Consider the following 25,324-nt stretch of genomic DNA (forward strand, 5'->3'; position numbering starts at 1 on the left):
ACTTTGGCACAGATTTTGTTTAAGATAATAAAAAAATATTCTCTCTAGTGATGCAGTGGATGTTTGTAGCACATGTGGGGTTACAGTGTTTTATTCCAGTCTCTCTTCCCCATTTAACACTACAACAGTCCTGTATGATAAAGCCTCAGAGTCAAAAAAATAATGAAATGATAATAATATAGAGGAAACTTCACTTCATTTATTAGAATTGTGGACAGCGGCTTCTGCATTGAGAAACATATATGAATAATATGCCTTTCTGTGCATTTCAGCATGGGCCCCAAACGCAGCCTCTCCCTCTCAGTGCTGCTTCACTTTCCTCAGAAGAAGCATCGACCCCAACCAGATTGTGTCTGTTGTCAAGACTGGCAGCAAGTGCTCCAAGCAGGGATTCATGTATGTATTTAAGATTATTATCTTTTATTTTCCGCGTGAATGCATTTTAAAAAACAAGTATTTGTCCTGTTTTGCAGAGTGACCACCCGCAGAGGAAAGGTCTGTGTGGACCTGAAGCAGACCTGGTTAAAGCTAAATGAGACTGATTAAAGAAGCTTTTGGGGGAGGCGACCTGAGATTTTATTGCTTCTCCCTGCAATGTTCTACAGTATAGCATTTATATTCTCTCTATTGCATTAGAGGTCATTTTGTTAACTCAAATATACCCTGCATTCTTTCTGAGAGCGTGGATTTTCCACAGAGCTGCTCTGAAACTGAGGTCGCCTGCTCGTCTCTATGGCGATAGATGAACTTAATGCCATATTGTGGTACATTCTAGCCAAAGCAAAGGCGGTTTGTCTTTTATTTCCTTCTCTTGAAGTATATATTCAGACCTTTTTATGTGGTGCATAACAGAGTGCAAAGCTTTCAATAATGTATCTCCCGTTTATGAAAAATGTTCTTCTTTCTATTGTATGTACCGATAGCCCCATCGAAACTTTCAATTATTAAAAAAAAATAGAAATATACTTTTAGTTTTGTATGGAGAAGTTTGGAAAATAAGGATTTTTTTGTCAGCACATGTTCAAATATTTAAAGCATTACTAGAAGATTAACAGAAAGAATAATAACAGCATGAAAGAATAAAATGCATTATACACCAATTATTAATGCATAACCTTGTTATCTTTAATATTAAACATGTACAGTTTAAGACAGATAACATAAAACAAAGACGAAAAAAATCTGTGTACATGTAAAAAAAAAAAGAAGCATAAAATACTCTATTTGAAGGGGAGTGGTTCACAAGTATTTCAATAAACAATATTTCGGTATCCGTCCACCTTTAGGGAAGCTCTAATGGATTGGACCTGAGAATGTGTATCCAACGGAAACAGTGAAGATACAGTTTTAAAACTATGCTTTTCAATGTGGTGTAAAGGAACAATAAAATATTCTTAAAAGGAAAGGCCACTGAGCCCAAAGTAAGTGTACAAGTCAGGCATATTTCTTTTCGAGCTTCTTCCCTTTAGCTTAAAATGCACCGTGACACAGTCTCGTCAAAAATAACACTCATATAAGGTCCTTTTTAGAAAACTTCAAGGGAACCAAATATATACTGGAGCCTATATCATCATAATTTTGAATATTATTATGATTATATATGAAAATAAAACATATGGCATAAGCTATATTAAAATGTATGTAGATGTGCCGCTTTCTGAACAGACCATGTTTTGTTCGCACACAAAAGCATCTTTTATTACCGCCGTCTTGATTTACTAATCTGGAATCCCCTTTTGGTCGTATCAAGGTCTAGCATAAGAAATTGTAAAATATAACTGTAGTGTGTAACATAACAGCTTGGCCCACGTCAACTGACAACGGCAATAAAACCTTTTCTGATTCTGACGTGCTTATAGGTTCCACTTTAAAAGCCACAATATGTCCCCATTGTGGTTTTAGTCAATCTCCTTTTTTCAGTTCAGTTTCTTGTGACATAAAATAGATTGCAAGGTTATTGGTAGAAAACATTACAACAAATACAGTATAAAGGAGTTTAAATTGGGAATTAAAATAGAGCATAAAAGACTCCAAATGAGAGGGAAACTCGAGGAGTGGTTTAGGTACTGGCTAGGACAACACCCATGACTTCCATCACAATATTAACACTGTTACTGAACCCTGTTCTGAACACACTGCTTTGCATAATAGCATCTAGTCAGAGTAAACACACACGGCAATGACTGTCTGTTGTAGCATTTTCCTGAGTGTAATCTCAGCCCCTTTTCTGACTAACACCTCATTAAACAACCGCACGCTTCTCCAGACAATGTAGTGTTTTGATTTAAAAATTCAAACATTTTCTTCATTTAAGAGGATTGTATGTTTCTTTGTTAACCTGCAGTTGACAATGTAATCAAATTCAAAATTGGTCTTCACTCATTGATCCTTTCACAACGTCCGCATCCAGACCTACTTTACCTACACACGTCGTCATTCTCAGGGCTTGTTAAAGATGAGGCCAATAAAAGAAAATGAGGATAGCATCAGCTGTATTATTAATATATTGTACATGAGACATAGCTTCAGACAGTCACTGCCGTGTGTGCCCAAATGTAGGTCAGAGGCTGTATCCTCTCAGTCATAAAACATATGAAAATGTTTTTCATAAACTCATGTATTCCCCAAGCAAAGTCTCACAGTAACAGACAGAGTATCGCGTCCAGTATAAGACAGGAGGAATGTTATGACAAGTGCCAGTGTCATCGTTTTCAGATGGCCACAGAAGAGGTGAACTTCGAGGAGGTCGAGAACAAAATGAGTTTGTTGAAAATAAATAGAACAGGAATTAGAAGATTTTGCCCTTCTTCTTGTTCTTTTCCATTGTCCTGTTGAAGAGAACAGATAGTGGTTAATTGTTACAATAGCTTACAAATCTTTATTATTATTTTCCTCTGGATATTGGGTATAAAAAATATGGAGCAGAAGTAGTGGTCTCTGTGGGACTGACTTGGAGGCGTCTAGTTTCTGCTGCTCCAGGATCTTCTGCTGTGCCTCCCAGTTGACCTTCTCCTCCCCGAACACTCGTCTCTTTTCCTCCAGCTCTTTGTACTGCGCCTCCAGGTTCCTCTTCATCTGCTCATGGCGCCGTTCCAGCTTTGACCCAGAGACATATTTTAAGTATAATACTTTGACCTAATGTTTTTAGCTGAGAAAGCTCCAGTTATTACCTCAGCCTCCGAGTCCTTCAGTTTCTGCTTCTTCTCCTTGACCTTCATCTCAAAGACCTGCTCCATCTCAGCCTCCATCTTCTTCATCTTCATCACATGCTCCCTGCGCTCCTCCTCCATCTGGGCCAGAGGACTTCTGGAATAACAAGGCGAGGTGGTCAGTGGGATAATACAAGAGCACAAGGTCACTGCAGTACACTTTTTGTAAACACACTTGGTTAGTTGTCCCTTGGCCTTGCTGTTATCCACTCCATTACAGGTAACTGCAGCCAGCTTCTTACTGCGGTAGTTCTCATAGTGGACATTGTTGGTGACGTCTTTCAAATTTTGCATGTGGGTTCTGTAGTGACAAGAGAAAATGTGTTAATCCACCATCTGGATACAAACAAAGGCAATTGTGGTCTCACCTGATCAACATGTTGCGCAGCACAGTGAAGTCACAGTGCTCCCCATTCTCCACTGAAACACATAAAGTATACATATAAGAGGAGGGAAGTGCACAAAAAACAACTTGACATTCCACAAACAATATTCCATAATGGCAAGTTTGTAGCATATCTTGAAGAAGGTGCATATAGTTTTAAATAATAATCTTATTTTACATTATTCTTGTTATTGTTAGAGGTTTAAGAGACAAATTACTTGTGGGGTTGGAAAATGTTTTGTCATACAGTATGTGGATACTGGGTAGTTAACATAATATTTAGTTGTCTAAACTCTCGTTTAGGTCGGTGGTTAGTGTCAGAAGGAGACCTTTAGAGGGTCAGAAGGGATTCTGGAAAAGGACAGTAAATTAAGAACAGTTGATTAAGGTTGAGGATGTGTATGTGGTTCTCCAGTCGTCTCCAGACGACTCGTCATTGGCTGCCTGCACTCTCATCAGTACCTTACCATTGATGAAACTTAAGCGGTCCCGCCCATGGGGCTGCCAGGCCAGCCACTGACCTCCTGTCGCTTCTAGAGGAGGGAGCTCTGACGGAGGGGAGGGGTATGGGGTTTCAGTTACTGTCTGCACCCACAAGGGGGCAAAATCTGGGCCTGGAGCAGCTGGGTTTCAATTTGAACCCCTATTCAGCCCAGATTTGGCCCATTATAACCGGCACAACTAAGGGAGTGTTATTAGAAAATCTATCAATAACCACCAGGCAAAGGTCTAAGGGACAAGCTGAGGAGCTCAGTGGTCAAGTTGAATGGAAAAAGAAGTGGAACTTAACAAATCTTTAATCTTTCTCCAAAAAAAACCTGTTGCAATTGTGTTTGTATCGATCCATGAGCGCAGCATGCCACCGCCCATCAGGTTTTTATGAGCAGAGAGCACATGCATGAGCATGGAACATGTGCTGAATCCTGCATCAAATTATCAGTAAATCATATGGTTAAAGCTAGTTTAATGATGTACACAAGGATGTACATGCCCTTCTGAAAACTATTGCCTGATGAAGCTAGAAGCAGTGCGTTAGGGAGTGGATCCCAGTCTTTGATACCCAGGTCAAATACTCCCAACAACATGACTCAAGCCACACCACAACTTTGGTCTTGAGATGCAGCAGGGGTCACACCAGAGGAGCAAAGATGGGACCCCAGCATTAGAGAGGAGGGTCCGAAGCAGCCGGAGCAACAGCCTCTACTTTAGTCCAGGACTAGTTCAGCATCAGACCTGGGACAAACCACTGGAAGAGACTTTAAGTACAAGCTGTGCCTGTTAAAACCTGGATCCTGTTATTAACTCCAGGTCTACAGGTAATGACACTTTGGCATCCATCTTAATTGCAGCACACACAACTTCATAAATGTTGCACTAAATTGAGGTTTGTTGACATCAGAGCATTTATACAATACCCAGATTTCAACAAACCAGACCCAAAATCACTGTTATAACAACAAGAACCAGAACAATTATTAATTTCAATGTTCAAAAGTGACCCATTTGGACTGTTTACAACTCTTTTGCCCAAATGTAGATCATGTCTTCCCCAAGTCTGATGTATGTTGGTTTGACCTTCAGCTTAATTATGAGACAGCACAGCAAAAGAGAAAGGTGGGAGTGATCAGGGAGGGGGAGGACAGCGAGGAGAATACCGGGGAAGGGTGAGGGTCAAATCAAGATTGTTGCGTTTACCAAAAACTCCCTCTGTCAGACATGAAGAGGAACAGACAAAGATAAAAAAAGGAAAAGAGAGAGAGAAAAAAATAATAAAAAGTTGACAGACTGATCACTGGTCAAACAGAGAACAACATGTAACTGACAATGCAATATATCATATGGAATATATTTACTGTAGATAAACTATGTATTAGTAAAATGAGAAAGAACAACTTGAATCATTTGAATTGACCAAGACCAACATGAGCCTCTTATTATAGACAAACACAACACAACCAACTTTGACACTTTGGACTTTTGTTTTGTCTGTGTATTTTCAGCACAGGCATCTCCAAAACACTACTTCAATACATCACAAATAGACTAATCCTTCTTTTCCAGAATCCCTACTACATAAAAACAGAGGTTCATGCGCATTTGTGAGTGTGGGTATAGAGAAAGTTCAAACTCCAGTTGCATGGTCCTAACAAACGAACACAATCTTTACCAACTCTAATTTAAAAACAACTTAGAAATGTATTTTGTTTTGTGTAGCATCATTATTATCCAATTAACACTGATATTTATCTGGCAGTTAACAGATATTACCCAATTATTACTATATATATTAAATGAGAAATCTCCACAACATACATCAGTCTGTAGTTATTACCTACTTTATACTTCCACATTTAAGCGTGTCCCATAAAGAACACGCTCGGCCCAAACATGCAGCTGTCACTGACATGTCTGCTCACACTGTTTGGTTGAAACATCTCATGTCATGAATCATAATATTATTTATTATTTCCTGTGAAGGTTGTAAATTAAAGTATCTTTTCTGCTCTTCACAGTGGAGCTGGCAGAACATACCTTCAGCCACGCCCCACGGATACTGGCGACCTCTGACCTTCTTCCCATTCACTTCAATCACCACATTACTGCCGACCACTGCTAACGGCATCTTCTCCTGCAATAAAACATGTAAAAGTCGATAACATATTTCAGCCAAACGTATAGGACTTGGCTAAAGTGTAATCGTACACTAACACAACTTATTTTGTTATGGTCATGAAATGTTCCAGTTCAGTCTTTGTCCATTACCTTGATTTTACGGATGAGCTTGTTGTCCTCATCATCTTCTGTGTCCGGAAATTCATAAATCTTGATCTTGTGTTCTTGTATCTCTTTCATTATCTGTAGATAGATGATAAATATTTAGTTAAAAAGTTTCAATAATACACAAAGACTCTTGAAACTTCTGCAGCCCACCTGCTTTTTGAACAGTTGGCACTCTTCGGGGGTCAAGGTGTCAGCTTTAGCGATGAGTGGGATTACGTTGACTTTGTCGTGAAGCCTCTTCATGAATTCAATGTCCAGTGGCTTCAGCCTAATGAGCAAAAAACATATAAAAACATTTAGAGCACATAAATAATATTCCATCATAATGTGTTTTTTGAGTTACTGTGGCCTACATTTAAAAAATCAGTTCCGTAACTCAACAGCAGAGGGCAATGTAAAACTGTCTCATAATGGTTAGGCCGGTGCGTTTAAACAAAAAAAACTTGGGACCAGTTGAGAGTTAATTTCATTACAGTATCAGGCCCAAAGAGGACAGGCTCAGAGCAGCCAAGTCCGCTTCTTTGTAGTCACTTTGTACTTTTGGAAAGTCACGGGTTGCGTCTTTTAGGCTTGCTACTGAGTGGTACTTTCCAATCATAAAAGCGGTAATTATTAGCTTTGTTTTCCAGGTCTGTTTCATGTTAATAGACCCAATTATAATTGCCAGTTGAACATACAGTTGAAATACAGACTGTTAACAGTTAAACGGTGTTATTAATGGTATTTATTTTCATAATGTTGTATTAAAAATCTGTACATCACATTTTACTAGTTGCCCATTTTATTTCCTTATTTTTGTGGGGCTCAGGTTGTTTGTTTTGGAGTTTTTTTCAAAGGCTTGAACGCTTGTTGCTCTCTTAAAATCTGGCAACCCCCGGCAGTCTCTGAAATGCACATATCAACAAGAGACCAGGAGGTGAGTAGTTCAGTCATTCACACAAAGACTGGATTTATGAAGCATGTGGTCAAATTAGGTTATAACAAACTACAATGTAGGAGTCAAAGCATTGACAAATAGCAGAATATGTTTAAGAAATCTGTATTTAAGTTGAATTACATTTAAATGTTCATACAGAATGGGCAAATTTGCTTTTCATCTGTTGCTGGTGCCGTTTAAATAGACAAACAATGGCTGGACAAGAGGCCGGGCTTACTCTCTGCTTTGATTGGCTGGCTCAGTGATGGAGATCCGGAACCCACAGAGCATGAGCAAAACGGTTTATATAATTTTGTGGGTCACCAAAAAAGAATCTGGCTTCCGCATCTCTGCCTCAGACAAGTGCAGATGGGAAAATAAAATTAGATTTAGCCTCTGCCAGTTAACGAGAACAGAGTCCCAGCTTTGAACCATGCGGGACTATTCAAAGCTAAATATAGAACATCTTCAAAATACTGGACAGGAGATTATGATCTGCCTTGTTTGTGTTACGGTAATCAGATTACTTAATCAAAAGCTAAGATTCTGAGCATATAACATTATTCAAAATGTTCTAAGTCAAACCATAAAATAACACATATTTGATGTAAAGGTGAATATGTATACATTTATTTTGTGCAACTTTGTTCCACGTTTGGAGTGCCACCTACAATATTGTCACATAATTGTAACACAACAAAAATGATGTAATTTCTTTTGCAGACGTACCCGTGTCCAGAAGGTGCGATGAAGTATAGGCAACAGTGGACTCTGTTATCGGGCATTGACCTGCGGTTGACCCTGGATTCTGCATTGAGGAAGTCCTCACACTTACTGTCAATGTAGTTTATGACTGGTTGCCAGCTGTGGAGCAGCGATAGTGAGTTTAGGCAGAGTCAAAAGGAGGAAATTACACATTCCACTGAAGCCCTCACCAGTTACTGTTGTCCACTGCATCTCCAAAACCTGGAGTGTCCACTATGGTCAGGGTGAGCTGCACACCGCCTTCTTTGATCAGCACTTTGGACTGCTCCACCTGGAAACAAAGACAAAACACACAATGAAAAATAGAATCACAATAAGAAACTAAATTGTATGTGTTTTTTTATGCCCATTGTAGGAAAAGTCTCTCCTAACATTTCCTTTTTTGAAAGTGAATGTCAGTGTTTTTTACTTTAACAATACATTAACAATTACAATTATTAGAAATGTGCCCACACATTCTAGACTCCATTTTGAATGATGTGTCATATTATGCTGTACTCCTACACACAAACTGTCAGGGAGTCTGCTCCATGTGAGTGGACTGAAATGATTTACAATGTGTGTCGTACATATAAGAAGATAAATATTATGGTTAATGGATATAACTTGAAGAACAACATTTCTCCGTAAATTCAGCATTAATGGATGGTCAAATGCAGAAGGAGAATTTCTCCTCATGGTAAATCAAGAATACTCCCTCTTATCTGTTTAGGCAGATACAGTGAGTACTTAAATTATCATGTCAGATTTGGTGAGCGCTTTTCTGGTAAAAAATAAACTGAAAATATGGCAATCATTTGTCTCGTTTTGCACAAGTAGCTAAATAACGATGACCCATATAAGCCTATCTCTTTCCGCTCATGATTCCCTGCAGCTTTCTCGACGTTCTCTCGCTCCACTGCATACTTTCACAAGGTCCAGAAGTTATTTTAGGAGTCCCCTTTAACTCAAACAGCAGTTCTCTTACACAAACACCCTTCAGCCATTATGTACCCATCTATCACATACTGCATGGGGTCCAGAGAATTCCAGATTAACTTTGCCCCTAGACTGACTGTTATTGTTGTAAGTGCTTGAGCGTGACACGTCTATCATCTCTAAACCAAATGTTCCATTACGAGCTATTTCACTGAATAAAATACAACTGGGAGAAAACCTCAAAAATGTCAAAAGGCTCAACACCATCATTTAAAAGAAATCAGATCCGGGGACTGTCAGAGCACAACACACTAGATTGTTCTGGAGTATAAATACTAGAGCTCAGACCACAGGTCCCATAGCAGACACACGTGAGGCGCAATGTTAGCCACGGCGCCAAGGGAAATGTGGAGAGCAGGGTTCAATATGAATAGTTCCCAGGAAATAGTCATGTTGTTATTGTTGTCATCCAACACGGATAATGCATTATCTGTGTTATTCACATCAGGCTGTTCATGTTTAGATTTTGAAGATCGTTTTAAAATCAAAAATGCATTTTTCCTAATTCTTAACACATTCATAATCTACTGCCGCCCCATCATAACCATTTAAATAATCGCCAACTTGGATCAGAAACGTCTATAAAAGTCTCTCTCTGGGATGTGAAATAAGCATGACGCCCGTTGCACATGTATGATACAGTGCAGTTAATAAATGAGTTTGGGTGGTGTTGGGTTTCGTGGGAACATTCTTGCCCTCCTACTGACCCAACGGCCCAACACACATTACATGTTCCCTCAGATCCAAGTCTCTGTCTGTCTGCACATGCCCAGTCTGTGCCTTCTCCTCCTCTTCCTCCTCCTCCTCCTCCTCCTCTCCTTCACACTCTCCATCATCTTTTACTCCAGCTCTTCTCTAAATATCTCTCTGTGCTCCACAGCTGATCATCATCATGACCATAAAAGGACAAAACCTCCCTTGCTCTGCCGCTTCATCCCACTCTCCAGCACCACAATCCTCAGTGGCAGAATGTGACATATTTACCTTTATACATCAGTGATCTGACTATGAAACTTTCAATAATATAATTTTTGACAATCAAAATAAAACATTTTTACAGCATATAGATTTGTAAAACTCTCATTAGCTGAAATAATGTGTAAAAAAACATATGTAATTGACTCATAAAGGCCTAATTGATACAATGTTGGTTACTTAAATCCCATTATCTAGCGATAATAATTAATAATTGTCCAATCTATTGATCGGAACAGTTCTTCAATAAAAGTTCTCAACGGTATTAAAAAATCAAATCAAATGTTTGTATTTATTTATTTTTCTTATGTAAATGTAAATTTTGACAGGTCAAGTTCAGTGTATGAACATAATTGTAGCTTCTGAACGAAAACATCACAAAATCACGTGAAACATCCTGGATGAAACTACTACTTGAAAAATCTCAAATAAATTTGGGTTACAAAGCCAAAGAGTGGATATGGAGTGTTTTTAGTCCATCTATATTACAAAAGGTCACGCGTCAGTGCAGAGGGGTGTAAAGGCCAACGTTCAAAAGAAGAGGGCCTTTGAAGAGTCTTTGATTGTTCCCGTTTTGGACACACTCGAGAAGCAACATGTGACATTAAGAGTGGAGATCAACTGTCAGTTAGAAACAGCTGTTTGAAATAGTTAGTGAGGAAGTTTTGTTTTCAAAATCATATATTTTGATTTGAAACGCTTACTTTATATGGCCAGGGAGGACCGTTGCCATACGTAGCTTGGAACTCAGGAATACAACATTAATGCAGCTGAACTTACATTATATATCTATGTCGGTGTAATCCCTCATTCGTCCAGGCGTGTTCCATAGTAGAAAAAGCTTCAGTTGTAGTCATCTGGACTCAGTTAGAAAAAATAGACGTTTCGACTCTCATCCAAGAGTCATTGTCAATAAGAAAGAAAAGAAAGTCATTGTCTTTCTTTTCTTTCTTTTATTGACAATGACTCTTGGATGAGAGTCGAAACGTCTATTTTTTCTAACTAAGTCCAGATGACTACAACTGAAGCTTTTTCTACTATATATCTATATGTATTATATATAGATGTATAATATATATATATATTATATATATTACATCTATTATACATCATATTTTGGTCAAGTTTAGTCAAAACTAGTATTATTATTATTATTATTATTATTATTATTATTATTATTATTATTATTATTATTATTATTCTTATTATTATTATATATGTTTACAGCCATTACAGAACACTCCTAGTTTGTGAATCTAAGCTCACTGACAATGTTAATAAATAGTTCTGATTTTCTGATCTAATACGTAAAAGAGAGAAATGTGATCATATCATAACAGAAAATATCCGGAAGGATTCTTGGAAATTCTGAAATCTTGAGGGACATCTGACGTTAAAAATATAAAAAGGTTAACATAATATTTTCCAGATTGAGGTGATATGTGTGGAGGTAACAGGGAATACTATTTGGTAGAAGACCACATAATACAGTATATTTTACAAGGCAAAAAGCCAAGAGGGATGGCTGTATTAACAGGATGAAGCGTCTGTGTGATAAAAAGATGGACAAAGCTGAATAGTATGAAGGTGGATAATTAGCCAAGACAACAATTGAAAGAGAGAAGACAGAGTAACCCACCTGCACAGTCTTCTTGATGCGCTGTGATGGTCCGGGGTAGTCTTTGGAGTAGAGATCAGTGAGGAACAAGGAGTTTATGAGCGTGGACTTCCCCAAACCAGACTCACCTGAAGACAAAGACGCACAGGAACCCATTACATCATGTTTACTTTGGAGCAGTCACACAAACAGCTGACCACATGCCACGCTGGGCCCATCCTCTACAGCTGGCACACTTACATTCACGTGCACACAAAGACTCCACTGTGCAGTTGTACACACAGCCCCGAGCACACAAGACAAACTGCATTCATTGTGAGTGAGTTAAGAGGTCACTGGCTTTCATTTGGTTAGAATATAAAACATGTCCGCTGAGCCCCACTGTTCCTTTTTCATGAGCTCGCCCCTCTACCCCTCATGCGCTGCACTTATAAATCTCCCAGATTCTTTATTCGCCGAGCCAACTTTCCATTCTCTTCTTCTCCTGCTGCTGTTTGGTGCAGACAAATACACAGAGTTAATGTAAGCAGATTATTCCCATTAAACTTTTTTAAATACAGATATATTACATTACATGTGCTGCATCCAATAGCAGGATTAACCAAATTCATATTACAAAAAAAGATAAATATTGACCCCTAAAATATATTTTTCCAGCTATTATTGAACAATAAGCTGAGCTAGTAATGATAGTGACAGACCTAGTAACATGAAAAGGCATTGTGTATGATATGTAGTAAATGAGATCAAAATATTCATGGTGGTAGTTTATTTAGAGTACATGGAAAATTATTGTATAAACATTAGGCATTTGTGTCCCATGTATGAAGTTAACATGTTAAAAACAAATACAGATTATTACAATTATGATTCATTCACATTTTTTGGTTTTGATTCTGATAAAATCAAAGTAAAGCTTTGGGTGGCAAGATTCTCAATATGTTTGATAAAAAATTAGATAGACTTAGCTTATTTATCTACACAAATAGTAAATGGTACTTGTTCTGAAGCCCATATGTGGAGCATTAGTCCCCGTTAACCTTTGGGTGATGCCCATCCAGACCTTCCCCCTCCCGGACCCCCTATGTGTGTTTATGGAGAGGAAGCGGGAGTGACATATGGCCCCCAGCCTGCTGAGCCCCTGCCCACTGGTCTGATGGACTTTTCTTAGGGTAAAGAGATGGTATTAGCCGTAGTCAGTTTAAACAGATGTAGTTGGCAGTAAAGTGTTGCTATTGATGCTAACGCTCACCGGAAGTGGCCCAGTTGGAACTAGATCCATTAGCGTTGGTTCAATACATTTGGTCAGTGTTTTAACCCCATGTGCATGTTACAGTATCATGACCAGTTCAATGGTCAATGCCAGTGAAATAGGTTGTTGAACGTTCGCTATACAAACCAACAGAAAAGCATTCTTGATATGGAGCACATATCCAATCAATTACAATGAGGGTACGTAATCCAGCATGGGTCTTAGACCCAATTTACCAAAGCGCAGTATGCAAACTTCAATGTTCAAAGACCTGTTTGAGCCACACCTGTTTGGGACAATGGACGTCCAAAACAACCCATCTTAGACATTGACATACTGTACTTCAAGCTTCTCTCCAGAGCTGGAGGGCAGTGTGTCACTTCCAAAAGATCACAGATAGGGCCGAGATACTTTGAACTTAAGAGCAATTCTTCAACTAGGAGACGCGAGACAACTTAACTGTTAACTGAAACACACTGCTGACCAAACATGTCACTTCAGTCGAACCAACAGTGTTATGTGAGCAACAAATAAGGCCATTGACTCCTCAACCTCTCCCCATCCACGTGGCCACTGTTGGCTGGAAATGTCAATGTAAACATGATTCATCAATGGTATGACCATTTCAGTAAGTGATAGTGTGGTGGTGACATTGAATTTCAGGCAAAAATTAAGAGTCGCGCAGTGTGATTGCTGTTCAGCCAGTTATTGCAGCAGTCTGAACAGCCTAAGGGAGGTGGGTCCATCCCAATAAGCCCCCATGGTTGAGTTTTAATTAAATATTGACTCGATATGTCAAGTGCAAGCTCAGTGCCAGTTCTAAATATATAAAGTCCTGAGATGGATGGATGACCCTTCAGCTCTGATGCCAGCTCATTCTCCACACTGTACACTAGCACATAGCTGTTGCAAATAAGAATCTCTATGACCTCCCTACATTTTTGTTTAGTTTTCACCAGTTAATTTCAATCCAGCCAAAAAATTCACAAGCCATTTATGCAACCCAAATTATGTATAAAATTAGATGGGTCCCAACAGATAATCAAGCCTTCAAACAAGCTGTTGAAGCAATCGGTGCTATTCATTTTATCTTATTCTAACCATTATACTAATAAAAAGAAGGCCTAAAAACCTATGTATAAAGGGTCCTTAAAGCACACCACACAAGGAGGAAGTGGGTATTTAAACTGAACTCATTGAGCTCTCAAAAACCCTTTGCACATTGTTAATATCAACTGCCAATCATAGCGCTGCTTATTTTTCCGGGTTGATGAGAATTGAAATACTTTATTATTAGATGCAGACAGAATGTAGCGGCCTCTAAAAGCATTGCTGATGCCGAGTATACTCTCTGGGGGGAAAACACAAAATGTACTCCGTGACAAACATAAGTCGGGTACCCCAGCTTTAACAGAAGCAAACATTACGAGATAAAACTGAGCACATATTTACATGTCTTACTGTACTTTGAATATAGTACTACAGAAGAAGTACAGTGCTCAGAAACCCATCTCCAGATCTCGAGCTCAGATTGGTCATGAGTCAAATTTATGGTAGAGTTGACTATTGTGCGACTTCTAACAGGTGGAAGTGGTGGAAGATGACGTGAAGACGAATGAGCTAAAACTAACTCATTCGTCGTAGAAGACAGCATCAAAAAATGTGGGTAGATCAAAACTGAAAAATAGGTTTAGAAAATAGCAAGCCTTAAATAAATAAAATAAACAAATAAGACATTAAATAATTAGCCAAAAGCCAGGCTAAAAATGCGGACCTTGAGAGAGTACTTTGGATCAAGATCAGAACATCTGGAGCAAGCTTTTATGGAATTTATTTGTTTTGAAAAGCATTTGAACGAGGGAAAAAAAAAAAAAAGATTAAATGTGTATGTTTACAGAGCTGCTTTAGATTGCACTGCACTCTGATGGACTTACAAGTGGACACAGAGGGTTTCCCATGAGATTTCTGACATTCCTCACCCCTATGGTTTGTCCTGCCCCGAGGCTGCAGCTGCCCTCTCACATCCTCCTGACGGGGCGACCACTATCCCAACACACACCCACACACTCCACGGCCCAGCGACAGCTACACCACAACCTGTGAAGTGAAACATCTGGGCAACCACAGCGCCGGAGAGCAGACAGACAAATGATGTGGCGTTGTGAGAGAAGCAGTGTTTGTGAAGGGTTGGGCTATTGTTAGGCCAGACTTGGGCCAGGGGTCATGTGTCATTGTTTTAGGCAAGATAAAGATCTGCACAGACGGCAAACCTGGTCGGCCATGTGTGGTCAAACTGGGCATGACGGTCAGCTCCAAAACGCTACAAGCATGCTTAATGGTAGAAAATGTTTCGAGTTTTTGAGTTCTGCCATTGTTGTGTATGACAGACAATAAAGTTATTCTATTCTATTCAAATTAACCACACAAAGTGCAGAAATATCATGTTATACCCCTGTTTTATTGTTATTTTAAATCAGCCATTGATACAGTTTTTTTTTTTTTTTTTAGCAACAGCTTTGAGTCTTGTGCAAGGCAATAATCTTCATATCATTGTAAATTAGGGCAAAACACTGAACTTTCTGCTCTTGAATTATAATACTAAAGGTTACATCACGAGTCTGGACCAGAGACTCTATGGTCAATGGTCTGGCCACTGGAATCAAGGCTATACTATCATCACATTAAACATCACTTTCTTGTGTGTCCTCATAGACACCTTAATGGAGCCTCAAAGGGACACAACCTAATTCGGCTTGGTTTGAAAATTAAAGACTGTGTTGGGGTGAGGCCTAAATCTGACAAAATCAGCACGTGCCGGGTCAGAGTCTTCATGTGGGTCTCAAAATAGAGTGAGGAGAAAAAGAGAGGGCTGGAGTAGAGGATAGAGGCCTGCGGCGGTGTGATTCAGCGTGCACCAACATGCTCATGGACCACCCCCTCCACACAGGCCTGTCCTGCTGAGTGCGGTCTGTGGGAGGGAAGACAGTCCACTACACTGCCCACTCAGAGATAAGCTTAGCCAGGGCTAGGGATGTCAGAGGTCAGCTTCATGAAATCCAAGTCATATAAATACGACATAAATGGCTAGATTAAAAACAATATTTACAACTAGGTTTTTTGTAGGACAATAGATGGAGCTGAAATTGTGTCTTACAAGAGGTGGGAGATAAAGACTTGATAGACTTGAACCTCAACCAAGACATTCACAGGCATGTCCATAACATAATATTGTCTGATTTTATTCTTCATAGAATATATCATCCACCCCTAGTTCTTAAGATTATATTATAACCTGAATAACAACAATCTAATCTTGACATCACAAGAACAAGTGCCAAGTCAGCGTTATAGTCAAATTAGGTCATTTCTGACTGAAAAACTATAATTCCATCCTGTTTCGCATTTACAGTCCAAAACACAGACACAGGTTCAGTCTAAAAAGGACATGGACACACTCGCCCATGTTATGACACACCTAATATTGCAGCAGCAACAACAAGCAGTAAAACAGAAACAGAGATGGGAGAAAATATTAAGAAGCTCACGAGGAGGATGGGTTCATTGATTCTGAGTGGATTGCTTGGATTCTTTAGGTTTCTCCATGGTTACTTGGATGATAGGCATATGAATCAGGACTAAGCACAGAGTAAACCAATTAGAGAAAGACTACAGTGTATATGTGTTCATATACAAGCAAAGTGGAGATGCAGTGACTAGTCTGAAAACTTGATTTATGATATCCTTAGTATTGACTACAACAGGCGCCGAACGGACATTTTATGGCAAACTATTGCCTTAATCACACCATTTTAGCTGCAAAGTCGATACGTACTTGGGATATAACTGTCACCATTCATTGACTAATTTTCTGTTTAGGCCAACAACAACAACAACAACAACAACAACAACAACAACGTGTATTTACCTGCATTTACTTAAACCTCTAAGATCCTTCTCCTTCTGTGAGGTCAGTGTGTAATGTGTGGTGGGTCTTAAGCCTGTCAGAGGGACTTAGAAATAGACACTAAGCAATCTGCCTTTGCCCATAGATCGACTTGGAGATATGAGGAGTTTGTGGTTTAACAAATATAGACGTTATTCTTGCAAATACAGACTGAGCATTGTATTTGTATCCCCATAGAGTAAATTGTAAAAGCAGAACAAAATCAAACTGCAGCTTTCTGTCTGCATTTAGTTATTAAGTCATTCATTGATCGCAAATGCGGAGGAAAGTGACAACTGCTGAGTCCAGATTGCAGCTTTAAGAAAGAGTAAATATTAATATAGCATCGAACAAGATTGATTAAATTCTTTGATTGAGGACTAACTACCTCACTTCTTCTTTATCTGATTTTAAACCCTGGGATCTTCACTCTGAAGCTGTGTAGACCTGCTATTTCCAGGAACTCGGATTCTCTCTGCCAGCTGGACAAAGAGAGCCGGAAAAGCCCTTTTCCCTTTTGAGAGGGCAGGATGGGAAGAGCCAAGTGAAAAGAACCTACACATACACTAATAATGAAGCATTTAGAAAAGTTCAAGTCTATCAAAGTAATATCAGCATAGCCTGGTAGATTCTTACCAACTTCAAGCTTGATAAAACTGAGAAAGTGGCATGTGGGCGGCCATGCTGGAATAATAAGTGCACACGCAATATAATAAAAATGTGTGGTGTGAAAAGCATAAAAAAACATTTCTAAATTCTAAAACTTTTCATTACTCATTGGTTTATATTCTGGAGTTATCTGTGTGGGAAAACACGCTATTTTGTGCACCATCAGCGCTTCGTCTTCTCCCCCAGAACAGTTTTATGAAGACAGAGTGAGTTGCAGGAAAATGCAGCTGGATGCCATTAGAAAGTGCTAATCACGAATGTCTGGCCCAGAAAATGAGAGCTCATCATTCATTCTTTCTTATCTCACTGGCTTCAAGTTTGCCTCATATCCTTGTCTGGAGAAAATACCACACAACCCTGCACACAAACTACGGTAGCATAGTCGAAAGCAAAAAGGCGTGATAAGGCTACTTCTCTCTCAGCGACAGCCTCAACTTCCAAACAGGACTTCCTCTCTTTTTTACACTGCTGGAATTTGATTGGGTTACCTGCTGCAGGCGTCTCATGTTCCACCATCTGTCTGTTTAAAAACTGCACGTCAACAGATTTGGGCCTCACTGCTGCTGAGCTTTCACCCGACTCGGAGCCAAGTATAGCACCGAGGAGGACAGAACACGGCGATGTTATTTCCAACATTCAAACAAGAGCCATGTTACTTGAAGAATTCAGCACATTATTCACAGGGAAAGACTAGTTTTTGGAGAAAATAATGTGGCTGCCAAGTGGCTCATCATATTCATATTCATAAATACTGGGTTGAAATTAATGATGGACTACGAAATGTCTTCAACACCGATATGGCATTCCATTTCACCACAAAACAGTTGAATCTCAGAGGTAAAACTCCAACAATGCCAATGATAGATGGATACTTGTGGAGTGGACTTATGGCAGCAGCAGAAAAGCAATAACAGGGAAATCGATGACAGGGACAAAATAACATCGGACATTTTCCAGACATTGGGACAAATCTGACATGGATATATAATCATCTTTTCACTCTATGTACCTTGTCAAGTTTGTCTTTGTTAGTATTATATTAAAACAATAAAAGAAGACTTGAAGAAAACGAATACCTGTCAAGTTCTGAAAATTGCTGAATATCGTGTAATTTTCCGCAGATGATTTTGATCAATTCTGCGGTCCTCTCATCTGAAGTTAATTTCAGCTGGACTATGCAGGAACAGCAGCCAAGAAAACCAGGAAACGACACAGTGGGCCCCAAATGTGAGAAAGCCTGACTGAGGACGTTTTGAACCATTCTGCTTTTCTTCAAAATGTTCACTGGCCGTTTAAATTCAAACTCATAAAAAGCTTCCAACACAAATAATATGCCATATCAAAGTCTACAGTGCATTTAAACAGACATGATGGACATTAGTGTATAAAACAATGGCAAATGGAAAAAACAACAACACTTGGGCAGCTAAATCACTATGCAGTGCCGTGTGGATCTGTAGTCCATTATATAACAGCTCATTCACTGTCACGTCAGAACATCAATGTAGCTCACATGTTTCAAAGTGACACGGCCAAAACCGTCCTTCCTGCTCTGCTCAGTGCACTTCCCTTTTCACCTCATTCACACTGACAAATGGACATTGTGCGGTAAATCAACCCATATATGGTTATGATTCTGAACATCTGCAGGAAACATTCAGTCACAAAACTTACACCCTTCAAAGATGTCATGTCAGCACATTTTTGTACACCATTTTATAACCAAGAATTTGAATGTTTTTTGGAAAAGAAAAGAAAAAGAATGAGTATTTAAAATATGCCTAGATGTTGTGAATGTTGATATAGTTACAAAGCCTGTTGATCAAATCTCGAGAGCTAAATAAAATAACTATCATAAAAAATAAAAGAAACAATGTAAATCAAAACTAGAAGAAAGTTGAGAAAGAAAATACACAACTAATTTGTTTCTTTACCCATCTTTCTCAGATATTTCTAACTACTATGATAGGGCTAGATTTGTCCTACTCATGTTTAGTTTTTTCATTTTTGATAATTGTTCAAATTAGTATCTAGTGGCAATACTAATCGATCTAAAACTAGCAAATCCAAAGCTCCTGACTAAAGAGTGTAGCTTATTAGTAATCCACTACTCAAGTTATTGAACGGTGCGTCAAATGCAGAAACAAAAAACGAAATTTCAACATCTTAAAGTAGCTTGGATTGTAAAATACGGGCCTGCCTGAAGTAGCTGCCCATACCCTGTGGTCCTTGCACTACAGATGTTCCACACAGGTGCTGTTTAACATGTCAGCGCGTCACTATGAGCGTGCGTGTGCTGGATGCCTCACATGCTTCAAACCTGCTTTGGCGGCTCACAAACAGTGTGTGGGGCGCGGATGTAGCGACAGGTGTGCCTTTAAAACCACAACAAGACACCGTCAGAGCAGATCCTCGTGTTTGGACACTCACCTACAACCATTAGTGTGAACTCGAACCCCCTCTTGACGGACTTCCGGTACACCTGGTTGGGGAGGTTAGCGAAGCCCACGTAGCCCTCCAGGTTCCGTTGCTGGGGGAAAACACATGGCAGTTAGCGATGTGGAAAACGATTTCCTTTATTTAGCTTCAATAAATCCTGCTTTATTTTAACTGCTCAAAGTGCATATGATATAGGTTGGATTAAACTTTTCACAAAAACATTGTGAACATGATTATATCTAAGATTTAATTTTTTTTGTGCCCATTTCCCCCAGTTTTACCATTTTGGTGATGTTTATAATTGTACTTCCTGGTTGGACATGAGCAACAGATGTGACATATGCAGTGGTAATTCCACAACTGCTATCTAGCAACTATACTGTAAACAAGGGCCAAAATCCAAATAAATTAAACAATAGTTGCCTTTTTTTTTGTTGATCGTTTAGACTGTCTGTTGCATGTAAATTATCCCTACATTTTCAATGGAATGTTGCTTATTTATGACAAAGACAGAGTAATTCAGTTTTAGACCTAAGCAGTACTTCCTGTCATTTTCTAATTTTATTTTCTCTTCACAAACTTTACCTTTACCATATGGACTATCCCACCAAACCAAGTCATAATCAGAAAAACATGAGCACTTTAACCCCTTGCACTTAGGGGAATGTTTTCATAAAATGCCTGAAAAAATGACCCCCATATCAAACTGAAGCTGTTCCTGAACCCTTTGGAGAACAAACAATTGGCTTTGTGAAGCTGACTCTGTAGTTTTGGACATTGGTGTCTGTCTCTAATTTTAATTAGAAACATGCTCTGCACAGAGGAAAACAGATTTTTAATCCCACCTAGATTTTCTTTGTTGTATGTGTAAAGCTGTTTTCTGGAGGGATCGGCTGATTGACACTAGATTGAGCATTTGTTGGGTTTTAACAATTCTCTTTTAAAAACTGAAAGTAAATTCACTAAAGTTTTAGGGACTTAAAATAAAGCAAAACTTTCCAGGCAGAATCCATATAAAAGTTTAATTTTGAAGATTATTTTAGGGCAATTTGTAATTGTGGGTTTGGCGCGCACACTGACCCAGATGATGATTGATTTGCCTGGAAATAAGTGGGTTACAGCTTTATTTTGAAGTAACAACATACCAAGAGCCTTGAGAGCTCCCTTTTATCAGATGTGGACAAAACGGAATAAATATAGTAAAACACGTGAGACGTCCTAAGCATAAGGGGTCACAGATGAGCAGAAAACAAGGATTAAAAGGTGCACAATATGGCATTAATCTAATCAAACTCCAGGCAGATGAAACAACTGGGCCATGTAAGGTGTATTTCGGCAATAAAAACTATACAAAATAAAATCTCCATGGAGTCAAGCACCGGAGAAGACCCTCAGCAGAAAAGTTACACCTTTACCTTCCACATTCAAAAAGATCGGAGCAACAGATTAAGCACTAGATCAATACAATATATATTCCTTTTTTTCCAGATTTATACAGCAGTAATAAACGTATGAGGCATTAGGCAACAAAAAGCACTACTGTTTTATGTTTGCCTTTTTTAAACCAGCAATTTGCATTTTTGTGTGGTGCAGCAACAAAGACTTTGAAGTGAAGTGCAGTTGAAAGAAGAGGGAAAGAGTCCGTTTTAAGGAGGTGACAAAGGCAGAAATAACAGGCTCTCCCACACAGGAAGTATGGTCCACACAGACAAGCACAGGCCATCAAAAAACATGGAAGACAACTCAAACAGATAATTGTGCAAACTTTTACCTCTTACTCTACGGTAAATTGAATAGTGCAGTGCATGTACACACTACTAAAAGATAAGATAAGATATTCCTTTATTGTCCCACATGGGGAAATTTCATTGGTGCAACGCAGGTAGATACAGAGGTAGATACAGAAGAAAAGAACAGATCACTTATAGGAAGTCTGAAAAACACTCTCAGTAGAAGATCTCCTATAAACAAAAACTCCCATAGACAAAACCCAACAAGGGATGAAGGGGAAAAATAATAAAGATAAAAATACATAAATACATAAATACCATTGCATGTGATCACGACAGTAATTGCACATGAATATGTTTCACGACGGCACATAGATTGCAGATGAATTTCACAGTAATTGCACATGAATCACGACAGTAATTGCACATATGACGGAATTGCACATGGTTAGGTCAGTATTGCGAGTGTTCAGGACTAACAGTGTTTGTTATGAAGTCTGACAGCTGAGGGGAAATGGACAATGTGCAGGTTATGATAAACTGCCAAAGCTGGGTTTGTATTGAGCAATGTTGGTTGATATCTTAAAACGCAAGAACTGTGTTGGTCATTTCACACATTTAAAAGAAAGAAAATACAGGATTGAACAGCAAATTATACACAAATGACCGAGTGCATATTGGCTTAAATGTAATATGCTGCCATTGTATCGGTTGGGGGATGAGGACTCACGCCACAGCAGTCATGTGACCCTCCCCCACCCGCACAGAGGAGACAGTGGATGCCTGCTTCGCTGACATCATCCTTATTAAGTCCACCCCTCGTGTGTATTCAGCAGCTGATCCAGAGGCCTCCAAACTCTGCGTTACTCACTTTTAATGAGGATGTTGCAATATCTGTATCTCACAGTACGTTATATAGTCATAGAATGAGAAAGCTACCCATACTGTAGTAATAGTGAATACTCAGAAGTCTATTTCTCTCAATAGAACTTAGATAGAGACTTTTGTGCAATCATTTCTCAAACGATAAATAATATTTCAATTTGATAACTTATTCTTAATTCTTCATGGATACAATGAAACAGAGATGAGCTTAGGTCCTTCTTAGTTTTCCAGCATGATGCAGCAACAAAACATTATCTTTATTTTGGGTGTAAGTCTTACAGTTTGATATACTATAGTAAAACTCCATGATAATTATGACTTGTATTAAGTTGTTGCATTTTGTAATGACTTGTGTGTTCTGTTACCTGTCTAATATTAGATGGAAATGAGCACTTTGACACTGTCCCCATCACAAATAAAGAGCTTTTTGAGTTCCAGATTTAACACATGATTATTACTACATCCCTTGAATATCTGACCATTTATTGAGTGAATGTTCAGTTTTTTTCTGTGCCATTGCTGTGTGTTTTACTCCCACTGCACCTCTTGCTTGTGTGTAAGGCCCACTTGGTGCGATGCCTACGAGAGCTTCTGCCCACATCATTGCACTACATGACAATGGATGCAGTGTTTTGTATGGAATGGCTGGTTGTTGCTATTAAGCATTGCATGCGGCCGCTGGATAATAAATACTAGAGGTGTGCCAAAATGTCAATGTATTCATGATACTTTGTTGATGCAGTATCGACATCACAGGCAGCTCAATTATTATATTGCAATGAGCATCTTTGGGTGCATTTCACAAAACGAAATTGTGACAGCACTGCAGTACTGCTGCTTTTTTAGAGAAATTAAATATATGTATGTATTGCTGGTGGCTTATTCACAGTTCTGATTATTGGCTTTAATGTATTTTCAAATACGGAATGTAGATGAAGTGGTTTCACAAGAAATACTGTCATCAATGTGTATTTGTTCCATTTATAACATTGGCTACATTCACATATCCAGTCAATCTGATAACTGTGTTAATATCTACATTAGAAATTAAATAATACTTTTTTATGTATGATAATGTAGCTTGAGATTGCTCACATCAGATATTGATCTTTACATTCCATTAAATAACTCTGACAACGTAAACAACCTAACAATAAAGCAGAGCGGTCTGCTGTTCTGAAAACAAGCAGGGACTATATGAGGTGGCATCACTCACTACATTTATGTTTAGTGTGAGTCCAACACCGAACACAAGATTGTCTGCCTGGAGCAAACAGCATTGTTCTGCTGATGGAACCAATCTGGCTCCAGTTTCTGCCCTGGGACTTTCCAGAGACAAGATAACTATTATTAGATGTTTATGACTAAAAACATGTAGATCAGTATGGATGCTGAGAATTTAATTGAGGTTGTAACTTCCAAAAATGTCAGACATGTTAAAAGGTCTCTGAGATCCTGGTTTGTTATGCATTGCAGCGATAATTGGACTTTTATGTGTAGTAGAAGAAATATAATTTGAGCCTGATGCATTATTGCCAAGTATAAACATGTGATTTACTGCATTTAAGATGAATCAACTATGAAAGGCCTTTAAGGCTGCACAGAATACCTTTGTATTCAGAAGTTAACTCCAACCATTTGCCATACATTTGACCAGAAGAAAAGTTAGTCTAGAAAGTGCACATTATTTTAAATGGAATTTGGCACCAAGTAAAGACATTCCTGAGGCCTCAGCCTCCGTGTGATACAGATGTTACACTCTACTACAGTCAGGTTGTAACTCAAGGTGAGCTATGCAAGTGTCATGATGAAACAACCAGCAAAGCACACTGCCGTGTCTGGGACAAAGTGCTATGTGAAGTTTTGTTGGAAATATTGGAAACACCAACATTTATACCGCAGATAAGTACCAATAACTAACAATGGAACGTGTCATTAAAACGTCAACATTGCTAACATTGTGTGGACTGCAGTGCACAGTTAAACAGCTCAGACTGGGAGGATGGCAAAATCAGCAAAAGTAAAAACAAGATGAAATGTAAAACTTTACGAATATACTGTGCACCATTTTCCTACATTGTCAGTATCACTGATCGTTCACGATCATTCCTTCTGACGCCTCTGTACGTACGCTATTTGTTTTGACGCTGCTGTAATACAACAGCTTCATCATCATCATCATCATCATCACTCGGATTCATTTCTTTGACATCTCTATATAAAAGGCTCTAATGGCAGACAGCGCTGTAAAGTAAAGAATACATCAGAACATCAGCTCCTACGTCGAGCAACTGACATAAGAGTAACGCACGCAGGACGCACGTACGTAAAGAATCTGGGACATTTCAGGGCGTTTTACAAGTGGTATAAAAAACAACAAAAACATGTCATACGTTTAGTAAAAATAATTGACTTACAGCGATGCTCGGAACCGCTGTCTCTGGTCGTTCGATCATTTCGTTGCCCACCTAGATCAGATCATACACCGACACACACACGGCCCAAACACGACCACCGCAGCGGGACACGTCTCCTCTGTGGCCCCAAACCTTAAACCTTAAACCTTAAACCTTTACTCCTACAGGACAACGCGAGGCAGAGTGAGTCCAGGGCAGAATGAATGGGCTTAGGTTACATATGGGCTGATTCTTCTACCAGATGTAGCGCAGGAGGAGAAAAGGACTTCGACGATTTCAGCATCAAAGGCAGAAGAAATGAGAGAGTGTGACATCCGGTGACGAACTTTCACAATAATATATTGTAAGAGGCTCAAACTAGT

At 39.0% G+C, this 25,324-nt stretch overlaps 1 protein-coding gene across 2 annotated transcripts; it reads right to left on the minus strand.

The window, feature by feature from the left end:
* Positions 1–1,920: 1,920 nt before the first annotated feature.
* Positions 1,921–25,093, minus strand: septin15 (septin 15). 2 transcript variants are annotated; one of them, XM_072436010.1, is made up of 13 exons: positions 24,963–25,093; positions 19,922–20,021; positions 11,649–11,755; positions 8,227–8,327; positions 8,021–8,155; positions 6,526–6,643; positions 6,358–6,450; positions 6,127–6,223; positions 3,578–3,629; positions 3,385–3,510; positions 3,171–3,306; positions 2,951–3,096; positions 1,921–2,828 (listed from the first exon to the last, which is right to left on the minus strand). In XM_072436010.1, exons 1-13 carry the CDS (start codon positions 24,999–25,001, stop codon positions 2,789–2,791), a joined length of 1,290 nt encoding a protein of 429 aa, XP_072292111.1. In that variant the 5' UTR covers positions 25,002–25,093; the 3' UTR covers positions 1,921–2,788. The 2 variants fall into 2 exon arrangements, with proteins under 2 accessions (XP_072292111.1, XP_072292109.1); XM_072436008.1 differs by having other exon boundaries at positions 3,171–3,510.
* Between the last annotated feature and the right edge of the window lie 231 nt (positions 25,094–25,324).

The sequence above is a fragment of the Eucyclogobius newberryi genome, unplaced genomic scaffold (assembly GCF_026437365.1).
Source record: "Eucyclogobius newberryi isolate DKJ021-1_F unplaced genomic scaffold, fEucNew1.0.hap1 SCAF_7, whole genome shotgun sequence".
In the NCBI taxonomy this organism is placed as follows: domain Eukaryota; kingdom Metazoa; phylum Chordata; class Actinopteri; order Gobiiformes; family Gobiidae; genus Eucyclogobius; species Eucyclogobius newberryi.

Bases quoted from the DNA above. Each gene is read 5' to 3' on its own strand.
- septin15 (XM_072436008.1), bottom strand. From the start codon at position 25,001: ATGATCGAACGACCAGAGACAGCGGTTCCGAGCATCGCT. The intron at 6,451-6,525 runs GTGGGCTGCAGA...ATCTATCTACAG, and splicing joins GCCAACTGTTCAAAAAGCAG to ATAATGAAAGAGATACAAGA. The intron at 3,630-6,126 runs GTATGTTCTGCC...TATGTGTTTCAG, and splicing joins TCCGTGGGGCGTGGCTGAAG to TGGAGAATGGGGAGCACTGT.